The sequence below is a fragment of the Macrobrachium rosenbergii genome, chromosome 55 (genome assembly GCF_040412425.1).
Source record: "Macrobrachium rosenbergii isolate ZJJX-2024 chromosome 55, ASM4041242v1, whole genome shotgun sequence".
Classification (NCBI taxonomy): Eukaryota; Metazoa; Arthropoda; class Malacostraca; order Decapoda; family Palaemonidae; genus Macrobrachium; species Macrobrachium rosenbergii.
In genome coordinates this window covers 65,798,585-65,821,217 of record NC_089795.1, presented here as the reverse complement: position 1 = coordinate 65,821,217, position 22,633 = coordinate 65,798,585, and the positions used below count along the sequence as shown (strand labels likewise).

The window sequence follows — 22,633 nt, the reverse complement described above, 5'->3', positions numbered from 1 at the left end:
CTGTAAAAGAATGTTCAAGCTGCTAATGACTATAAATTATCGCAGCATTGGCAACATGGATGAAACTCTGACCGCAACAAATTGGAAAGTATTTTAATCAAAACTACTGGCACATGAAAGAACACATATTACTGCTGTTTTCACGCCGATAAAAGATAAAATAATGGTGCCTGTGAGTGTATGATGATGAAATCAAGAGAAATAGCTTAACGGAATCTTGTTTTTTACAGAAACAAACATGCCCTCAAACAGCCAGCCGCCAATGTCATTTATTAACAAAAAAAAATAGCAAAATTAATTTCACAACGAGACATACGGTTATATTTGGACTTAAAAACACTTCAGCACGAAAAATAAGCATGTCCCTATAACAAAGTATCTAGAGATTCATCTACGCTTAACTAGAAGCAAGAAATGCCTCTGAACTCAGTTAAATGCGGTGAACAGACAGCGTGATCGATTCAAACCAAAACATTTAACGTTATGGATCGAATTTCATAATGCAAAAGCAAGAGGTAGGTTTTACTATTGGATACAGTGTAGTAAAGATGCATATCTGTTATTTTGATGTTTGTATAATACGGTGTTATGTGAAAACAGAATACAGATAATGTGGTGGTTGAAGGCCATATATGATATAATGCAGTGCAGGCTAGGCCCCTTTGTTTGTTATTCAATTTCTCTTATACTGACTTGTCATGTCAATCTGCATTGAACCTGCAGAATTAGCTGACAATAATAATTACTATAACATATATGTATAGAGTATACTGTGTAGTGTAAGCAAATATATTCGAAAGCACACATTTTTCAACAAACTATGGTTTTTTTGGAACCTAACCCCCATCCTAAGTAGGGGAATACCTGTGTAGAGAGTATACATATATATATATATATATATATACATATATATATATATATATATAGAAATCATCAACACACAATCACGCAGAATGAAATTTATTATATATATATATATATATATATATATATATATATATATATATATATATATATATATATATATATATATATATATATATATATATATATATATATATATATATATATTATATATATATATATATATATATATATATATATATATATATATATATATACAGTAGAAACCCTGGTCCTCGACTGCATAGAACTTAAATAATTGATTTCAAATACAAAATGTTGAGTAAATTTTATGCTGAGTTCAACTAACAAACCGTAATCCAATCTTGGCTGAATCATATATGATGTTTGCAGAAAAAGAGTTTCAAGTGCTGCTGCTAGTTGGCGTTGTTGGTATATCTTTCCATGCTTATTTAAAAGCATGAAGCCCACACATGCTGCTGTTAAAGCGTTAAAGTTGAAAAAACAAGATCACATTTAGCTCGATACGTTAGTATATAATCGGAACATTAGAGAAATGAAAGGTTTGAAGGTAAATTGAAATATTGCCAGAACTGGTGAAGCCTGTGGTAGATAGTAACAGAGTAAGTCATACAGCAGGTGGTCACAGACCACCACAAACATTCAGAATGTTTATGTAAATAGTAACTGCTGACACACCACTAGGGCGGGCGCCTGGTTTGTTTATATCGCTACAGGCTGTTTGGTTCGGCCAGATTCTTGAAATTTTTCTTAATTTTATGATACAGACATAATAGTAACTGGGTTTATAAATACTGTATATTAATCATGTGATAATATGGCTGTTTTTCAATGTTAATATTATTAACAACAAGCCATGTACTGTTACAGTGTATTCTGGAAAAGTTTAGTAAGGTTACTTAGCTCAGCCTATGGCTCGGTATATCATCGGCACACGGTGCTGCATTGGCTAGGCCAACTTTTTTATTACACAGTACATGCATTTAAAAATGCAAAAAGTGCTTGAGTTTGCAAGTTATTCAACTCTGAACCTATTTAATTGTAATTTAAAGTTTTGCATGCAAGGTTGGTAATGACTGTAATATAATGATTAATCCATTTCAGTTATTTCTTATGGAGAAATAACTCAGAATCTCTAATAAAATCAAATTCCCGACACTTCTTCTGGAACGATTAGTTATATATATATATATATATATATATATATATATATATATATATATATATATATATATATATATTATATATATATATACATATTATTATTATATATATATATATATATATATACATATATATACATATATATATATATATATATATATACATATACATATATGTGAGTTAGCATACATACATATACATATATACATATATACATATATATATATACATATATATATACATATACATATATACATATATATATATATATATACATATATATATATATTATATATATATATATATATATATATATATATATATATATATATATATATATATATATATATATATATACATATATATATATATATATATGAAATTTTTTTATCACAATCATGATTTATATATTTATTTATAGTATAGCTAAGCTGTTAATATTGTAATTATGCTACTCGAGATTGAATAGCCTAAGGGGAATTTATATGTGATAAATGAATTAATCGTGGGACACTAACTCACATCAAAGCCTGGTCTGTAGCTTAATTCAGTTGATTTAGTAATGGAAACCTCATGATTTAAAGCTCATCTAGCGATTTGAAGTCTAACCATTGAGCCATCTGATGCACCAATGGCTGCCGCCAACTGGAGTTTGAATAGGCTACGCGTCTGTGTCCTCACGATTCCACCATTTATCACCTATAAATCTCCTTCTCGCGCATACCTCCAACTGAGAGATAATTTGAGAAGGTGAATTTATATTAAGCCACATTTTGAAGCTATGATTGAGTATATATATATGGTATATGTTATTATATAGAGAGAGCATATATATATATATATATATGTTATATATACATATATAGGTAGTCCTGTTTACTTAATGGGGTCTGGTTCTTAATCATGTTGTGTTGAAAATCGTCAGAAACTGGAAAATCGAGAAAACTGTCAAAAATCCTCAGAAAACCTTACTTAATAGTCTGGTGTATTAAATGATAAACTGCATTTTTTATTCAGTTGTATCAAAAAACTCAAATTTTTATTATTCTGCCATTTTGGAGCTATATATATTTCTTCCATGATCGTACAACACGCTGTAACCTCTGGAATACAGCGCTGAACAGGGAAATAACTACATTATTCTGAAAGCGCCATAACTCTCGAATGTCGAAGTCAAGACTGCCTGTATATATATAATATATATATTATTATAATGTGAGATTATGGAGTGTTTTTACTTATGCTCCATGGTTTTAGATGTCTTTATTTCTTGATGACTCTTTTTGTGTTCATATTTTGATATAATTTTCTGCTATTTCATATGTTTTGAGGTGACTTTGTAATGTATAACTTATTCATGTTTGTAACATACTGTGTCTGCAAAGTTGTTGTAAAGCTTAAGTGCTGTAGAGAGAGAGCTATTTTTGAACCATTATCAGATCGCCACACTCCGTATTGACACAGGTGTTTGGGGTGAAGGGGCTGGAAAGGCAAGGGCCACTTGTTTATCTTGATGAGTTGACAGGTCTCGGCCAGAATGCTTTATTATATGTTTATCATGTGTGTCTGTTCCTGTAGTTATTAACTCTGTTCATATGCCTCTTATGTTTTCATAATCTGAGTAGAAAAGAATGAGGAAGTGAGAGAGATGAAGTTGACACGCTGACAGCCGAGCCAGTTTGGTCTCAAAATACTTTTTCTATTTACCCAGCTGCTTAACCCAGGACAGGAAATGTCAATTTTGAGATAAGGAGCTTGAAGCTCCAGTCCTGTATGTATACTGTACATGTATACCTGTATGTATAATGCATGTATACTTTATGTATCATGTATACTGAGAGGTGGAAGGAGAAATCTTTTATTCAAAGACCAAGAGACTAGTTAGTAAACTCAGGTAATCACCACAGATATCTGGCAAACAGATGACACCAGAGCAATTTGTGTGGGGAATTCAAAGATAGCAATGCAACACTGTTTATAAATATATATATATAAATATAGGTTCTTCCACAAAGTATAAGTTTTGTCAAATTCACTCACGTATGTATACATTTTGTAAGAATGATCTAAGGTGTTTATATTGTGCAAGCATTGTGAAAATGAATTTTACTATTTTCTGTTGAAGAAGATAAGATTCTTACTTGATATGTTTGTACTGTTGTGATAGAGAATTATTATTTTGATAGAGTGGATAATATCTCTTATAGTGAGTTCTAATGTGTCTTGCTGCTAACTATATTTTACTAAGTGCATATCATTGTGACTTGGCAGTGTTGTCTTTGAGGAAGTTTTAGAAAGACATGAGTTTAGCTTTTTTTTTTTTAAAGTGAAGGTAATCTTTTGAAAGATTGATATCATCTTTAAACATATTTTTGTCTTAGTGAAATTGCCATTGGTATATTTCCATTTTTGCATTGCATATTTCATTCTTATATGTCTGTGTTATCATATTGCTCCAATTTTTTAATTACACAGTGTTCTCCAAAGTTTGTGTTTGTGATTACTTAGCATTTTGTTAGTGCATACTTATTATTGAGATTTCAGAGAATACCTGTAATGACTCTGTTTTATTAATGTCTTAGTGAATACTTGGGCTAGTTGCGATGTTCAGACGTATTTAAAAATTGAGTGAGAGTTAATGGTTCAAAATTACTATCAACAAATTGCTTTTTCTTGATAAATTAAAGTTTTGTGAACTAATCTTGATTAAAATCTGGTCTTAAATCTTACACTGTTGTCAAGTAATAGTAAATCTTTTTGAGATTGTGAAATCTGCTAAGTCACTTTGAACTTAGAAATAAATTTGTCTGTTTAAAGTTTTAAAAGCACAGTATTTCATTTTGACCAACAGTGATTAGAGAAATTACTGAATGTGTACAAGGTAAGTGATATGTCTGTCTAGTTCTTTATCAAAGTGAAATAGAACCAGGGAAACCGTTATAGTGTTTGATGAAGTGATGCCCATTTTCCACTAGTCTGTTTGTAGCCTATTAGTTGTTACCTCACCCATAACTTGATAGAGTTACATTGATTTTTCAAGTGATATACAAGTTTTAAGGGATCACTGTACCTTTAGAGTATTCAGTCTTAATATTTTTGTTATGAGGTTTCAAGTGTCTGGCTGAAGTGAGGTACCATTTTGGTCTTATTAATTGTGTAATAACCAGGTACTTGATCACTTTGTGACAATATATATATATATATATATATATATATATATATATATATATATATATATATATATACATATATAGTATACTATGTATATATATATATATACATATATATACAATGTGCCTCGCTGTCGAACTTCTCAGTTCCAGAGGTCCTCTATTCTTCACACCATTGGATTGTGGAACAGCCACCCTGAGGATGTTGTGCAACTGGAACTTCAGAAGTTCAAACGAAGATGCAATGTATTACTACCTTAATACAATTCAACTAGTATTCTAATATTTTACTTACATTTTTATTTATGTACTAATTTGTTAATTTATCTGTTTCTCTGATAACTGATCTCCGCCTTCCGTATTTCCCATTACCTTCTCTTACTTCTTTCGAATGAATACCATATTCTTTAGAAGCTTGAATTTCAAGTCAATGGCCCCTGTGGGCTTAATCTATATGAATACAGTTCACCTTTTGAATAATAATAATAATAATAATAATAATAATAATAATAATAATAATAATAATAATAATAATAATAATAATAATAATAATGACTATAATAATATATTAACTGATGCTGTAACCATCTCCCTCTTACTACAAGACATCTCATTCATCCTTATATGCAACTAGAAAATTCTCAAGCTTCTGAATTTTCAAGTTATTAGGCACTCTATCTCTTTTGTGCTTAGTCTTTTGGCTAAAGGAAGTATCAAACAGCTATGAGAACATTTAGACATACCATCAATAACATTATGATCTCTTTTAAGGACATTTAGTTTGAGAAAAAAAAAAAAAAAAAAAAATAGGGGGAGCTGCTGTGAATGAAGGTTTAATAAATCAATGATTAACAAAAAAACCTATAATTTATATTGAAATAAAGGTTTTAATTTTATATTGGGCCTCATTCTCTTCTTCCTCAAACACAGAATGATTAGAGCCTTTGCAAATACAGGCAGTCCCCAATTATCAGCGGGCTCAGTTATCGGTGGGCTCGGTTATCAGCGGTCAGGTTTCACGGTTAAGTGCTTGTCTAGTGACGGAAATCAGAGATTTTCGGTGCTGAAAATCCCTAATTTCTGCTTATCAGCATTGATAATCAGGTATTGGCGCCGATACATACCTAACCAAGGTGCTGATCTCCAGTTATCAGCACCGATAAAAGCCGAAAATTGCTGATTTTCGGTTATCGGAGGTTTTTGCTTATCGTCACACTCTCAGAACAGAACCTAACCGATAACCGAGGACTGCCTGTAAATTTTGTAATTAACCACGAGCAGTGATACTTTTCAGTTATTCTGTACAATTAAGATAAACTTTAAACTTCAAAATTCTAAGTAATACAATTTACCTGTTGAAATGAACGTTGCAGTTTCTCTTGACATGTCTTCCTCTGGTAGCTAGGATGTACTGAAGTAGGAGGTGGGGCTGCTGCACTTTCTCCAAACAAACGAGTACCTGTGCCATTTGGACTCCAGAGACCATCACTACTAGTGGATGTGGTTTGTGGGTAATCACCTGCAACAGTGCAATAACAACCATACAAATTTTAGGAAATGACAATGTATTATGAGTGGCAAAAATGGCTAATGATAATGACAACAGAGAAACAAATAACTTCAAAGATATTCTCCATCTCCTTAGGAACTTAGGAGTCTATGTAACATTTAAAAATGACAAATTATTCATCAATTTGTATTGTTCATAACTACAAACCTAAGGTCTTTACATAGGAGAAAATCTCTTAGCACTAGCTGATCTGGTTAAAAATAGAACAAGGTTGGTGACACCAGAATGACAGCCAATGGCAAGAGAGTAGGCAGAGTCTGACCTCTCTTCCCCTCTTGTGCCTCGTGACGCACCAGCTATCTTCCAGCCCAGGCAACTGAATGAGGGGTGGCATGAGGTGGGGATGAGGACAGGAAAAGACTTAGATTTGTAGTGCTAAATTTTCCCCTACATAAAGACCAGGGTTTGTACCGTATATGAACAAACAATAATAAAATGAAAAAAAGCACTTATAAGGGACTCTCCCAATAGTAATGAAGGGTTGGCAAGCACTTATCTTTTTTGTAATCTTTCCTGCTATTGGCAGAAGTATATACGTTAATGTGATTTTTGCTTTCCACTGGCTGATATACACATGTCATAAACACATCTTTCTCTAACTGGCTACACCCAGAAAGTATCAATGCACTTGGTAGTAAAAAGCATTTTCCACTCTCTGTAGTGGGGGAGGAGCTGGAGGAGGACTAGTACATCTTCTAACAAGTTTTTAAAAGTCTAGCCATCATAAGTTACCAAGGGCAGCACACACAGGTTAGTGACAAAGAAAAATATAAATACTTAATTTAAGATTTATTATTTAAATAAATACGTACCTCTCCATTATATACCTTTTACTTCCGTGCCAAAGGGAGTTCGACAGATTGAAACAAAACATGAGAACACTCGGTTTTCTATGAATATCTTTCTATCCATCTACTTCCCCAACCCACCACCAGGGGACTAATAGGCACAAACACCCATAGCCAGCAGTCTACTTTTGTCCACTTTGAATGTGGGGAGGTAGGGAGGACAATTTATATAATGGAGAAGTATTTAAAAAATAAATCTTAAATTAAGTATTTATACTTTTGAAATGAACCTTACCTCTCCATTATATAGCTGATTCCCACATTTGAAACAAGAGGTGGGCAAAGTGAAAATCAGCAAACCCTTAAAGCCTACTTAGTAACAAAATACTTCTACAAAACAGTGTTTGTTTGTTTTACTCAGTAAATTCAATCCATTGACTATTAATGACACCTTAGGAGAACATCACTCAGGTATGAGATCCTCATTATGAAGATAGCTGAGGTCTCTTTGGAGGATGCCCCCTTCAGCAGAAGGAGGGGTAGGGTTACTGTGCCAAAACCCTACAGAGCCAATGACATAACTAAGAAGTACAAATGTACAAAAAAGGTATACTTCTAATACTCATTGCTGAGTACCTCCAAGCTTTCCAAAAACCACAACCAGATTTAAAAGGCAGTAGACAAAAAAAAAAAAAAAAAAAAGACTACCTATCGATTCAGGACATAATATCCCCTGCACAAACCAGAGGAGTTAATGCTCTGCAATAATCATATTTAATCTCCACCCCATTAAGATAAGCCAAAGCAAGTACAAGACTGCCATGCCACTGAATGACGTCAATATCTTATCCAAGGATAAGTTCTCAAATTTAAAAGTTGTAGCCATTGCTCACACGTCCAGTAGCTTACCTTCCATTAACGATAGAAATTAGCATGAAAGTCTTTATCCAAAGACCCAATGAAAAGGATACTGCATTCTACTCTTAGGAAACTCAGGTTTCCATATCACTCAAGACAGAACCTTTACATCAGGTTTAATTCTGTTAGCACAATTCCAACAATCCTTACAGACAGCACTGGACCCCTAAGCCCTTGTGACTCCAGGCTAGGTAAAGATACTGTTGTAGGTAAGGGCCTAGCCCAAAACTGTACTTAGCTCAAAATAAGGCAAAGATAATTGCCTAGTCTTTAGGAATGCCTATCTTATCTAACTAAAAATGTGGCTCTCTAACCCTTTAGCTGTGTCTAAGGCTACTGTGATGTTTCCACAGAAACTTCTTTACAAAGGGCTAGTTCCAAACGGTTCAAAGGTCAACAAAATAATGAACTGAAGAACCGCATACAGATCCAAGGTAAGGTACGTAGCAGAGACCTCAGAAACTCCACTTTAACACCTTGAAGAACATCTAGATTTCTTTATCCTCAGGCAAGCCTATAACCCAAGCCAACATGGCCCTTTAGCCTTAAAAGCTGCTACCAAGAAGTTTCCTCATGTTTGAGAAACAACAGAAACCTAACCATGTTGTTTATAGAGGTATCAGTGCTGGAAAAAACCCCTGAACATGCGACCATGACTTACACTCTGACCACTGGTGTTGGAAGAACCGATTAGTAGATTCTCTTCCAGCACTGATAATGGCATTACTGCGAGATCCCGCCTTGGGCTCACCAGAACCAAGGACCATACCAGGCAGTCATCTGTAGCTTGTGGGATGTGATGCAAAACTTTTCATTACTGTTGCTAGCGTCCACCACTGAAAGAAACTGGAAACCCAGCCTTCATTGGTCACCTGGGGTAATCAACGCCAAGAGATAACTTACAAAGTTGCACTAATACACTGATGACTTCCTGAAACCTAGCAAGAGTACAAGAGCTAGTAAAATCTAGCCCTACCCAAGGAATAGCTTGGTGTCCCTGCCCAAGCTAGAGGACCTTGCCCTGGTAAACCAAAAATTGGAAAAAAGACAACTTCCTTTAGTCTCAAATAGGTCCATAACAGGGGATGCCCATAGCCCACTGTTACAGCCAGCCTTTGAATGTTGAGTACCTTCCATTACTCTCGACAGGCAGTCCCGGTTATCGGTGGGGGTTCCGTTCTGACAAGCGTCGAGAACCGAAAATTACCCATAACCGAAAATCGCAATCGACAAGGGGCCTTTCTGCGATTTTCAGTTATTGTGCCTCTCTTAGGTAATGCTTCAGTACCAATACCCAATTATCAGCGCTGATAAGCGGAAGTCGCGATTTTCATCGCTGAGATCGGCGCCCTCTTAACAATCGCTGGGAAATTGGGGACTGCATATACTCATCTCAGTGACTGAGTACATCTGCTAAAATCTTCATAATGAATAATTACCCACTGCAAAGGTAATAAATTGGGGTGAGGTTATGTGAGCTAATTTGACCAACTAACAGAAAAGGGTGGCAGAACATTTAGACATAGAAGTGTTCACTCCTTAAACAAAAAATTATTAATATCGTCTCTAAGAGGCTTACTCTATTTGAGCACACACTAATTGCCCTATAAGGCATAAGAGTGTCAACCTCATTATCTATAAATAAGGCCCAGTCTGCATTTAACAATCCTGAGAGGGAAAAACTTCAAAATAGATATTTTGTTCTCAACCTACATCAGGACCAAAAGACTAGTAATGTATCTTTAATGCAAAAGTCAGCACTGTATCACAGGTCCTAGAACTACCGAGAGGGTTTAATTGCTTCAAGAGGCTTTACTAATGACTCAAACAGCTTTGGAGGCAACACTAAATCCATCAAGGTTCCCAACAAGAGTTACGGTGTACCAAGCCCCTTAAACCTTAAACACCAAGCCTCTATTTACAAAAGTGTCTGTCGTATGCTGGCAGCGTTCGGGAGTTAGCGCCGAAGCGGAAAAAAAAGTTTTTTTTTTTTAAATCACAGCACGTTTAGTTTTTAAGATTAAGAGTTCACTTTTGGCTCCTTTTTTGTCACTGCCTGAAGTTTAGTATGCAAAACCATCAGAAATGAAAAAAAATATCATTATCATATATAAATATTGAAATATATGACAGCGCGAAAAAAAAATGTCATATAATTGTATACAAATCGCGCTGTGAGCAAAACAGTTAAATCTAACGAGTTATTTTTTTTTCTTTGTATTGTACACTAAATTGCGATGATTTTGGTATATAACAAATTGTAAACGATCAAAGCAACACAGAGAAAATATTATCACAAAATGATGCATGAATTTGTAACGGGCAGATCACGTTAAGTGATGGTTTTGCCGGGAACTGCTGGTTCCAAATATTCGTTCCCTTTGTGGATTGCTGCCTCCTTACCTTCAAGTTTTTATGTTTTGATGTTTTTCGTTGGTGAGCTGCCGTGTTTCTTGCTTCAAGTCGGGTCTGGTAGGGCAGCGAAGGAAGCGGTTGTGGCAGCAGCAGCAGGCAGTTTTGAGTCGGCGTTGGAAAAGTTTTGAGCAACAATTGGAGCTACGCCTACGGTGGAGCACGTCGTGGGAGGAGTGTGACCATGAGTAGTCGATGTGACCACCAAGCTGCTCATCTTTGATGACAGCGTGAGGCTGTCCTGGCGTCTCCATCGGGGTATTCTGGTTGGTGGGTTTTGTCCCTGTTGTGCAGCTGAGGGCTGTCTTGGTGCCCCCATGGAGGACGTATGTTTGTATTTTTTTTTCTGCCTGCTGTTGTTTATTTTTGCGTTTTTTTGTTTTAATATACTTTCTGGATTATGAAGTTAATCGTTTATTTTAACTTTATTTTTGTTTAGTGCTGCCTCTTGGTTTTTTTATGCTTATGGTTTAAATTTTTACCAGACCTGTCTCACTTGTAAATATTTTTAAAAATAAATTAATATTAAGCTCATTTTTATTTGTTTTGTTGTTTTCTCCTCCTTTGTTTGTTGCATCTGCCGTCAGTCATGACAGCCCCGTCCTGAGTATGTTAAAGAACCTGCTTAACGGCCCACTGAATTTTGTTACAGTGACATAAAAAAAGCTTTTTTTCAAAAATTCACCATAAATCGAAATATTGTGCTAGAGACTTCCTGTTTGTTGCAAAATGAAGGTAATTGATTGAATATTACTAGACTGTAAGTGTTTTAGCTTACAATGTGCAGTTTTCAACCATTTCGGTCAAGTTAAATTTGACTGAAGGTCGAATTTTTCTATTTATTGTGATTTATATGAAAATATTTCAAAACTGATAAAAGCTACAACCATGAGTTATTTTTTGTTGTATTCTACATGAAATTGCGCACAATTTCATATATAAAACTTTTATGTAACAGCTATTAGAAAAACGGTGCAAACATTACGACAAAGTGACGAAAGAATTTCTGAGATTTTCGGCTGAGTTACCATAAGCGGATGTAAGGAAAAAGTTTTCTCAAAAAATTCACCATAAATCGAAATATTGTGCTAGAGACTTCCAATTTGTTGCAAAATGAAGGTAAATGATTGAATATTACTAGAATGTAAGAGTTTTAGCTTACAATTGCGTTTTTCGACCACTTCAGTCGAGTAAAAGTTGACCGAGGTTGAAATTTTGGCAAATCGTGATTTATATGAAAATATTTCAAAACTGATAAAAGCTACAACCATGAGTTATTTTTTGTTGTATTCTACATGAAATTGTGCACATTTTCATATATAAAGCTTTATGTAACAACTAATATAAAACGGTGCAAACATTACAACAAAGTGACGAAAGAATTTCTGAGACTTTCAACCGAGTTACCGCATGTGGACGTAAGGAAAAAGTTTTTTTTTTAAATTCACCATAAATCGAAATATTGTGCTAGAGACTTCCAATTTGTTGCAAAATGAAGGTAAATGATTGAATATTACTAGAATGTAAGAGTTTTAGCTTACAATTGCGTTTTTCGACCATTTCGGTTGAGTTAAAGTTGACCGAAGGTTGAAATTTTGGCACTTATCAAGATTTATATGGAAATATTTCAAAACTGATAGAAACTACATGAAATTGGGCACATTTCCATATATAAAAACTTTATGTAACGACTAATATAAACGGTGCAAACATTACGACAAAATGATAAAAGAATTTCTGAAATTTTAGGCTGAGTTATCCGGCGCAGGCGTGAGGAAAAAGTTTTTCAAAAATTCACCATAAATCAAAATATTGTGCTAGAGACTTCCAATTTGTTGCAAAATGAAGGTAAATGATTGAATATTACTAGAATGTAAGAGTTTTAGCTTACAATTGCGTTTTTCGACCATTTGGTCGAGTCAAAAGTTGAAAGAAGGTTGAAATTTTTGTAGTCTATAATTTCACGGTAAGTCCACTCGGCACCCAATAGACAATTTTAGTCGTTTACAATACGTCCAGTCAGCGTTTAAGGGTTAAAAGCAAATGGGTGTTACAGACTAATACACACACAAACAAAGCCAGTCCAACATCTCCTAAAAACATAACAGACACCTCACACATCTCCAACTGTCGACCCAACCGCTCAACGTCTCCTCGCTGCTGGGATAAAGGGAGCTGGTGACTGGTACAATACATGTATATGCTACCAGGGTCTAAGCAATGTCAGGCAGGGCAGCCGATCGAGACTATGCTCTACCCCAAAGCCAAATCAAAGTCCTTCAAAGAAGGCACCGTGCTTACCCCATACAAAAATGGGAAAAAAAAGCACATAAAAGAAGATGAATATATACTGTGTATATATATATATATATATATATATATATATATATATATATATATATATATATATATATATATATATATATATATATGAAATGTCCCAGTTTATGACGGTTTCGGCTTTTGAAAACGTTCGAGGTTGTGAGAGCTTTTCAAATATATTCATCAGAAATTATTTACCGCCACGACGCATGTTCTGGGAGTTACGTTGGTCCATTCGTCGCCCGATCCGACGGAAGAAATATGGCCAAAACGGCAGAATAATCATAATTTGAAGGTTTTTTTATGTAAAACTCAATAATAATGCAGTTTACGTCATTTTCAATGAACCCAGAGCATTAAAAGTAAGGTTTTCTTATGATTTTGACGATTTTTGACGATTTTCCAAAAACGATTTACTGAGTTACGGGTTGATCAAGAAACGGAACCCCGTCAGAAACCGGGGACACCCCTATATATATATATATATATATATATATATATATATATAATATATATATATATATATATATATATATATATATATATATATATATAATATATATATATATATATATATATATATATATATATATAATATATATATATATATATATATATATATATATATATATATATATACAGTAGAACCTTGGTTCTCGATGCTAATTGTTTCCAGAAGAAGTTTGTCGAGATTCGATTTTGTCAAATTCTGAGTTAATTTCTCCCATAAGTAATAACTGAAAATGGATTAATCCATTCCTGACCACCAGTCATTACCAACCTTGCCTTTTTATACAAAACTTTACACAAATTACAATTAAATAGGTTCAGAGTTGAATAACTTACCGTATCAGAAGCACTTTTTACATTTTTAAATGCATACTGTATCAAAAAAGTTGGCACAAAATAAGGATAAATTGCTCTCAAGAGCCATAGGCTAGGCTAAGTAGCACTGCCAGAATGTACTGTAACAGGTACACATGAAAACTGTTGTTAATTATGATAACATTGAAAAACAAGCCATATTATCACATTAAATTAATAATACAGTATTTATAAACCGAATTACTGTATGTCTGTTATCATAAATTAAGAAAAAAATTTCCATTACAAATTACGTTCCAATGTAATTTACTGGAAATTTTTCTTAATTTTATGATAACAGACATACAGTAATTCAGTTTATAAATACTGTATTATTAATTTAATGTGATGATATGGCTCAGGTTTTTTTTAATCTTGACTGAGCAGCAGCATGTGTGGGCTTTAAATGCTTTTAAATAAGCATAGGAAGAACGCCACCAACAACGCCAACTAGCGGCAGCCGCCCAAAACTCTTTTTTCTACAAACATCATATGATTCATCCGGTCGGATTCCGGTTTGTTGTTTGAGCTCCGGCGCAAATTTACTCAACATTTTGTGTTGAAATCCGATTATTTCGAGTTCTAGTACAGTCGAGGACTGGGGTTCTACTGTATATATACTGTATATAATAAAAACCTCCAAATATTGACCATTTTGCCAGTTTGGATGCATATTTTTTCCGATCGGCGTCAGACTGGCATTGTCTAAAATACCATAGAAAATTGTAAGAAAGCTTTACTTTTAATCCTTTGGTTGTTTTGAAAACAACAAATCCTGCATTTTTATTGAGTTTTTTTTATTAAAAGACCCCTCCAAATATCGACCATTCTGCCGTTTTGGATGCATATTTCTTCCAATCGTCGTCATCCGAAATACCGTAGAAAATTGTAAGAAAACTTTACTTTTACTCCTTTGGGTGTCTTGAAAACAATGAAGCCTGCATTTTTATTGAGCTTTTCATTAAAAAAAAAAAAAAAAAAAAAAAAAACTCCAAATATTGACCATTCTGCCGTTTGATGCACATTTCTTCTGATATGCGTCGGACTGGCATTGTCGGAAATACCATCGAAAATCGTAAGAAACACTTACTTTTAATCCTTTGGATGTCTTGAAACAATGTATCCTGCATTTATATTGAGTTTTCAACAAAAAAAAACTCCAAAATTTGACCATTCTGCCTGGAGCCATATTTCTTCTGTCTGATCAGCGTTGTCAGCGTCATAAACCTGGAACATGCGTTGCAACCCAGATAATAATTTTTTGATGCATATATATACACAGACAGTCTCCGGGTTATACGACAGGCTCGGCTTACGATGTTCCAAGTTTACGATGCTTTTCAAATATATGCATCAAAAAATTATTTTCTGGGTTACAATGCATGTTCCGGGTTTATGACGCTGACAACGCTGATCCGAAGGAAGAAATATGGCTCCAGGCAGAATGGTCAACAGTTTTCACCGTTTATCTACTAATAACATGAAGAGGATACAACAATTACCGCTTACTCATAAAAAATTCAGTAATTAAGAATGTAATATAATAACAAATACACTAGACTAAAATATCATACTATTCTGAGACTAATACTATTTAATTTTTTCTACAATACTGCTGAGATTTGTACTAACCTTTATGTTGCAATACTATGAAGTTTATAATTGCATCAACAGCTTCATGGACATCATAGTCATGAGCCTCAAGGTGTAGGCGAATTAAGCTTAAATCCTCACAGCCTGTCTGCTCCATAACCATTTGCTCAGCTTTCGATAATCCTTCATAGACAGGCTCTGAGTAATCATAGTCTTTTGCTGACCAAGAATAATCTCTGCTTGAAAACCCTTTGTTATAATTATCTGAGAAGCTGCCAGAGAGTCTTTAGTTGTGCTTTCAGCTTGTGATGCATCAGTGGTACTCTCTGATGATTCCTGTACCTGATAAATGTATTGAGGAAAATTTATACAAGAGGAAAATACAGTCTTTCACAAATACTCTATTAATAATCTTTAATTTATAATTCTGAGTCATTGCAATTTTTTCCTATTTTTTCACTTAGCATAAGCAAAACTAAACCGTATAATTTACAAAAGAATTTCCTTAGTTTTAGTATAAGTATACAAGGTACGTGTGTATAAAACAAGTACATGTACTGTACTTTGACGAACATAAACCAAATTCTGGAGCAACAAATTTGGTGATGATTTAACTCAATGGAAGGTACTTATAAATTCTGACCACTGAAACCTAAATTGAGTAAAAATTCATCCTACTACAGTTAATGAACAGAGCATTTTCATTCTTTTTATTGTATAGCCTTCCTTGTGGACCACTTGGAGGGGAAAATATCATTATTATTGTTGTCATCCAAAGGAGATCTATTCTTAAGGGGCATGCTGATAGCCGAATTTCGAGGAATTATCGAATTTTAGTTATTAACAGTTTTCAACTGTTTTATGTCTAAATAAACATATCGTGAAGTGATAATGCTAAAAAATAAATTTTTAGATTGGTTTCTTGAAGTGATAATGCTAAAAAAAAAATTTTTAGATTGGTTTATTGACAATTTTGTTCATAGTTTTTATAATACTATGAACAAATAAACATATCTAGAAACCTTATTGCTAAAAAAAAATGTTTACATTGGCTCATGGACAATTTTGTTCATCGCTTGTACTGCACTGTGAACGACAAATTGTAAAAAAAAAGCATGTAAAATGAGTGAAAAAAATTTATTAAAAATAATTGTCACCCACTAAAATATCCCATTCTCTCTATGGGATGTGTCAGAGAAAACGAGTTATAATGCTATAGTGATAACTTGCCCAAGATGCATGATTCTCTCAGGATTTTTGAAAGTCCAAAAATTTTCTATTTTTGCTGTTTTCTCAAAACTTTCTTTTTTCAAAACTAAATGCTCAATGAAACTTTTACAGTATATCTTTATTTTATCGCCGGGAAAATCACTTTTCTGTGCAAATTTTAATTTAGCATATTAATTTTGAAAAGTGACATTATGATTTTTTTCAACTGCAAAACAAATGAACCTAAGAGGTCAAATTTCTAAATTTTCCCACGAGAGAATTTTCATCATAGTTGTAGAAAAAGTGGTAAAAATCTGAAGCAAATCTCTTCAATCATAAGGTAGAAACAGTCGTTCACTTTATAATGGGGCCTTTTGGCATTGGCGTTAGTTAGTTATAAATGATTTGTTTAACCAGACCTCTGAACCTTAAATGAAATGTAAAACATGGAACACAGTACAGTTAAAAGGGATGGAAAACTCGAGACAAATGAGAGCTCTTACAGGCACTGGACTTAACCTAGTGACCGAATTCACTTAAGATGGCTGACCAGTGCAATGGGAGTGCGACGGTGTCCAAACCAGCATTCTTCTCTCTCAATAACCCCTCCTGTTACCCACTCTCTGTGCTGCTGTATTCCTGTGTCTATTAGGCTTAATGGGAGTGGCACGCACAGCCACCGCCATCTTGTGAAAGTTGCCCTGAGGCAATCCCTGTCCAATCCAGAGAAACATAGCCCAGGGAGACTAGGCATTCTACTACTAGGAGCTGTTTCGAGGGGAAGTCTATTCCCACTCTAACTCATAGAGACCACCATTTGCATCATGCCACGTGACACCAATTCTAGGACCCCAACTCACAAAGGAGTGATCATTTTGGATACCCAAGGTGAGTCTAAAACTTACATGGGAATTCGGCAGCCCATTTTCCTTTGACTATATTCTATTTTCCTTACTTTTTATCGAGAAACCTTCCCAAATTTCCCAGTGGTCTCCCACATGTATCTCTCTCTCCCTTTGTCACTATATGTCCCACCTTGGACCCCCATACCTCTCTTCGATGCCAAAGCCGCCCACCATTTGCCTGCTTAGTTAATTTCAAGATCTGAAAGTGTTACCATGATGTCTTTTGCCTGGCTGCACCATCTATGTGCCACTCGACTGGTTGAAGAAATCTTTAAGCATTCGGGCCTCATATTGTAGGAGTTAGGATAGCTCAATGATATATATTTAGGGCTTTAAATGCATGCTATTTATATAGTTAATTCCACACCTCTCTCTTTCAGAAGGATGCTTTTATCGTGTGTGACATAAGACCACCTCAGCATTTACACCATCACCCACCTGTGCTCCATGTGTGACAAAACAAGGGATTTTTACCTCTCTACGGCACTGCCAAATATTTATAATTTCATTTCATTTACTGTTGTATTAACACATGTAACAATTGTATGACTCTTTGCGGACTATTGTTACTTTTTCGTTACATAGCTGTAGTTAATCATTAATTGAGTATAATTAAGCCTTACAGTAACTTGACAAAGGGAGAAATCAAGAGTAGTATTCCCTGTCTTTTCATTTTTCTCAGCTTTTTTTTTTTGTATTACTGTCAGCCATTTATAGCATTCCATTGAAAAGGCCGTGGCTGGCAAGTAAAAGAGCATAAAAAGTAACAGACAGACAGCGATGCAGACGGAATCAAAGAAAGAACCAGTCTCAGTCTACAGGACACCACACAGGACTGGTGGAAAAACCAACACCTAGATGGCAGAGAAGTATTTTCATCAACCACAAACAATTGTACATTAACTATAATGCTTCAGTAGTATGCCAAGAATAACTAAAACATAAATGGCCTGAGACAGGAGATTGTGGTGTCTCACCCTTTATATGGCAAAACTACAGAAAGCTTGAAGTTCTGCACTTGTCTGGGTATAGTCAAGTATGGTCAGACAAGAGAAAATATACGAGTATATTTATTAGAAATTTGGATGTTCTGACTTCACAAAACTAAACTAAAAGACCAGCAATTAAGAGGATGGGAAGGACACAAAGTGGTTATGTCTGATTTGAAAACCCAATTATGGAAAACGTTACGGCCAAAGAGAATGTTTCCAATAAGTTTAAATCTCTACAAAATGATATTTTAATGATAAAATAAGGTTTGTTCATACTTACCTGGCAGATATATATATAGCTGTATTCTCCGAAGGTCCGACAGAATTTCAAATTTCGCGGCACACAAAGTGGCCGGTCAGGTGGTTAGTACCCATTCCCGCCGCTGGGAGGCGGTATCAGGAACCATTCCCATTTTCTATTCAGATTTTCATAGTGCCGTTGTCTCCTGAGGGGAGGAGGGTGGGCACTCATGAAATATATATCTGCCAGGTAAGTATGAACAAACCTTATTTTATCATTAAAATATCATTTTGTTCATGAAACTTACCTGTCAGATATATATACTGTATAGCTGAATCGCACCATTGGAGGTGGGCAGAGACAGCATAGGATTGAGAAACAAAACAATGTAGATGATTACACATCTTGGTTCCTTAACCTTTTAGCATAGCTGACTTCGTGATTACTGTCACCCAAGTCTGCGTCTGCTTTACTGGAGTTTCCAACGAGGTAGAGACCTATATGGTTGGAGAGTTCCAGATGATCTGTCAACGGGGACGTGACCACTATGTGACCAGATCATAGCCCTCAAGAAGGAAGCAAAGAGACAAAAATAACCACCTGGCCTACCAAACATCGTGACTAGTTAAAAACTAAGGAAAAGGAAGACTGCCCCCACAGTCTACCCACAACCATAAAAACACAACCAAAATTTTTTTAAAAAACTATTCCTAACCATACATTAAAGGATAGGATGGGTACTGTCTCCTTCTCCCAAGATCGTACCAGCCGAAACGTAAGGTCCCAATGAACAGCAAGACTCATACACTGTTCTTACGTCCTTTAGGTAATGAGAGGTGAACACAGAATGACTTCTCCAATAGGTGGCATTCATAATATCGTTCAGAGCCATGTTCTTTTGAAAGGCTACTGACGTTGCAACAGCCCGAACCTCATGCGCTTTAACTTTCAAAAGTTCAAAGTCACTCTCCTGACAACTTTTATGCGCTTCTTGAATGGTGGACCTCAAGAAGAAAGCCAGCGCATTCTTTGACATGGGGACGTCAGGTCTTCTCACCGAGCACCATAACCTATCCGCAAGACCTCTTGACTCTTTCGTCTTGTCCAAGTAGAACTTTAGAGCCCGAACAGGGCATAGCAATCTTTCTGGTTCCTGACCCAGAATACCCGCCAAACCTTTCAATTCAAAGGACTTGGGCCAGGGTGAGACGGGTTCTCATTCTTGGCAAGAAACGACGGTTGAAGAGAGCACACCACATCGTCTCCTTTAAAACCAATTGACTTAGATATTGCATGAATCTCACTGATTCTCTTTGCAGTAGCGAGCAACTAAAATAACGTCTTCTTTTTACGTCCCTCAAAGAAGCAGCATGAAGGGGTTCAAAGGGGGCTTTGCATCAGGAACTTAAGAACTACGTCCAAATTCCAAGATGGAACCAAATACTGATGCACCTTAGTCGTCTCAAGCGACCTAATGAGGTCATGCAGGTCCGTATTGTTGGCGATATCTATTCCTCTGTGCCGAAAGACCGCCGACAACATACTCTTATATCCCTTAATAGTAGAGACTGCCAGCTTCGAACTTCCTAAGAAAAAGAAGAAAGTCTGCAATCTGGCTCACAGTGGTCGAGGAAGAGGAAATCCTCTGCGTTTACACCACTGTCGAAATCACGGCCCACCGACTGGTAAACCGCGATCGAAGATGTTCTCCTGGCTCTCGCGATCGCTCTTGCCACCTGCTTGAAAAACCTCTCGCTCTCGCCAGCATTTCGATAGTCTGAACGCAGTCAGACCGAGAGCGGAGAGGTTTTGATGGTATCGTTCGAAGTGGGGCTGTCTGAGTAGATCTGGACATGGAAGAGGCAACACCCTTGGAAAGTCTACCAGAAGCGACATTACCTCCGGGAACCACTCCTTGTAAGGCCAATACGGAGCGATCAGAGTCATCCTTGTGTCTTGCGACGACGCTAACTTCCTGACCACTTCTCCCAGGATCTTGAAGGGAGGGAAAGCGTAAAGGTCCAGACGAGACCAGTCCCAAAGAAGGGCGTCTATTGATACTGCTCCTGGATCCAGGACAGGAGAGCAGTAGAGCGGAAGCCTGTTGTTCTTCGATGTTGCAAACAGGTCTACTAAGGGTCGACCCCATAAACCCCACAGTTTTTGGCACACCTCCTGGTTCAGAGTCCACTCTGTCGGGAGCAGTTGATGACGACGACTTAGCAGGTCCGCTCTCACGTTCTGAACGCCTGCTACAAACCTCGTCAGGATCGTGAACGTTCCTGGAACTCGCCCACAACAGGATCTCTTTCGCAAGGACGAACAGGGAACGAATGAGTGCCTCCTGCTTTTTCAGGTAAGCTAGAGCTGTGGTATTGTCGCGTTTACCTGGACTGTGCGATCGGACACTTGATCTTGAAGAATCGAAGGGCTAGAAGAATCGCCCTAATTCTTTCATATTGATATGCCAGGTCACCTGTTCCCTCTCCAGGTGCCTGACACTTCTCTCTTCCCCAGTGTTGCTCCCCACCCCGACATTGACGCGTCGGAGAACAACACTAGGTCGGGGTTGGAAGGCTGAGAGACACGCCTTCTGAAAGCTTCAAGGGATCCAACCACCACCTGAGATGCTCCTTCACCTCGAGGAAAGTTTGAGAGACAACTCGAGATTTTCCTTGTCTTCCCAGTTGTCTTGCAGGAAGAACTGAAGAGGCCTGAGATGTAGTCTCCCTAGGGAAACAAACTTTTCCAGTGAGGAAATGGTCCCCAGCAGACTCATCCACTCCCCTCACCGAACATGTTTCTTTCCCTAGGAAGGCTAGGACTTTTCCGTAGCACAGCTGTTGACGTTCGGGACGGAAAAGCCCGAAAAAGCCACTGAGTCCATCTGAATCCCCAGATACACGATGGACTGTGTTGGGGTCAGGTGTGACTTTTCGAAGTTGACCAGCAGGCCGAGTTCTTTCGTCAGGTTCAAAGTTGCTTGTAGATCCTCCAGACACCTCTCCTCGATGACGCTCGAATCAGCCAGTCGTCCAAGTAGAGCGACACACGTACGCCTGTCAGATGCAGCCACCTTGCTACATTCCTCATGATGACGGTGAAAATCATGGGAGCTGTGGACAGGCCAAAGCAAAGAGCTCTGAATTGATACACCTTTCCCCTCAAGACGAACCTCAGGAACTTCCTTGACTGAGGATGGATCGGCACGATGGAAGCACTGGCGTCCTGAAGGTCGAGGGATACCATCCAATCCCCTGGTCTTAAGGCTCCTAGAACAGACTGAGCCGTCTCCATCTTGAAAGTTTCTTTCACGACGGCCGGTTCAGGCTGCTGACATCCAGCACAGGTCTCCAACTTCCCGACTGTTTCGGGACCAGGAACAGCCTGTTGTAGAAGCCCGGGAATTCAGGTCTAAGACCTGTTCTACTGCTCTCTTGACGAGCATTTGCCGCAGCAGGTCGTACAGGATCTCTTGTTTCTCTGGACCCATTTGACGAGAGAGGTCCAAGGGCGAAAGGCTTAAGGGAGGGGAGAAAGGAAAGGGATCTTGTATCCTTTCTCTAAAACCGAAAGGGACCAACTGTCTGCCCCTCTCAC

The 22,633-nt window shown here is 36.6% G+C and overlaps 1 protein-coding gene across 1 annotated transcript in view; it reads right to left on the bottom strand.

The window, feature by feature from the left end:
• The window catches only part of LOC136835829 (OTU domain-containing protein 3-like), a 212,835-nt gene that overhangs the window by 147,805 nt on the left and 42,397 nt on the right, over positions 1–22,633 (bottom strand). Inside the window, exons 6-8 of the mRNA XM_067099680.1 lie at positions 16,010–16,028; positions 15,726–15,974; positions 6,572–6,738 (exon numbers count right to left, since the gene is read on the bottom strand). Coding sequence (XP_066955781.1) covers positions 6,572–6,738; positions 15,726–15,974; positions 16,010–16,028 — 435 coding nt within the window. The remainder of the gene's footprint in view (positions 1–6,571; positions 6,739–15,725; positions 15,975–16,009; positions 16,029–22,633) is intronic.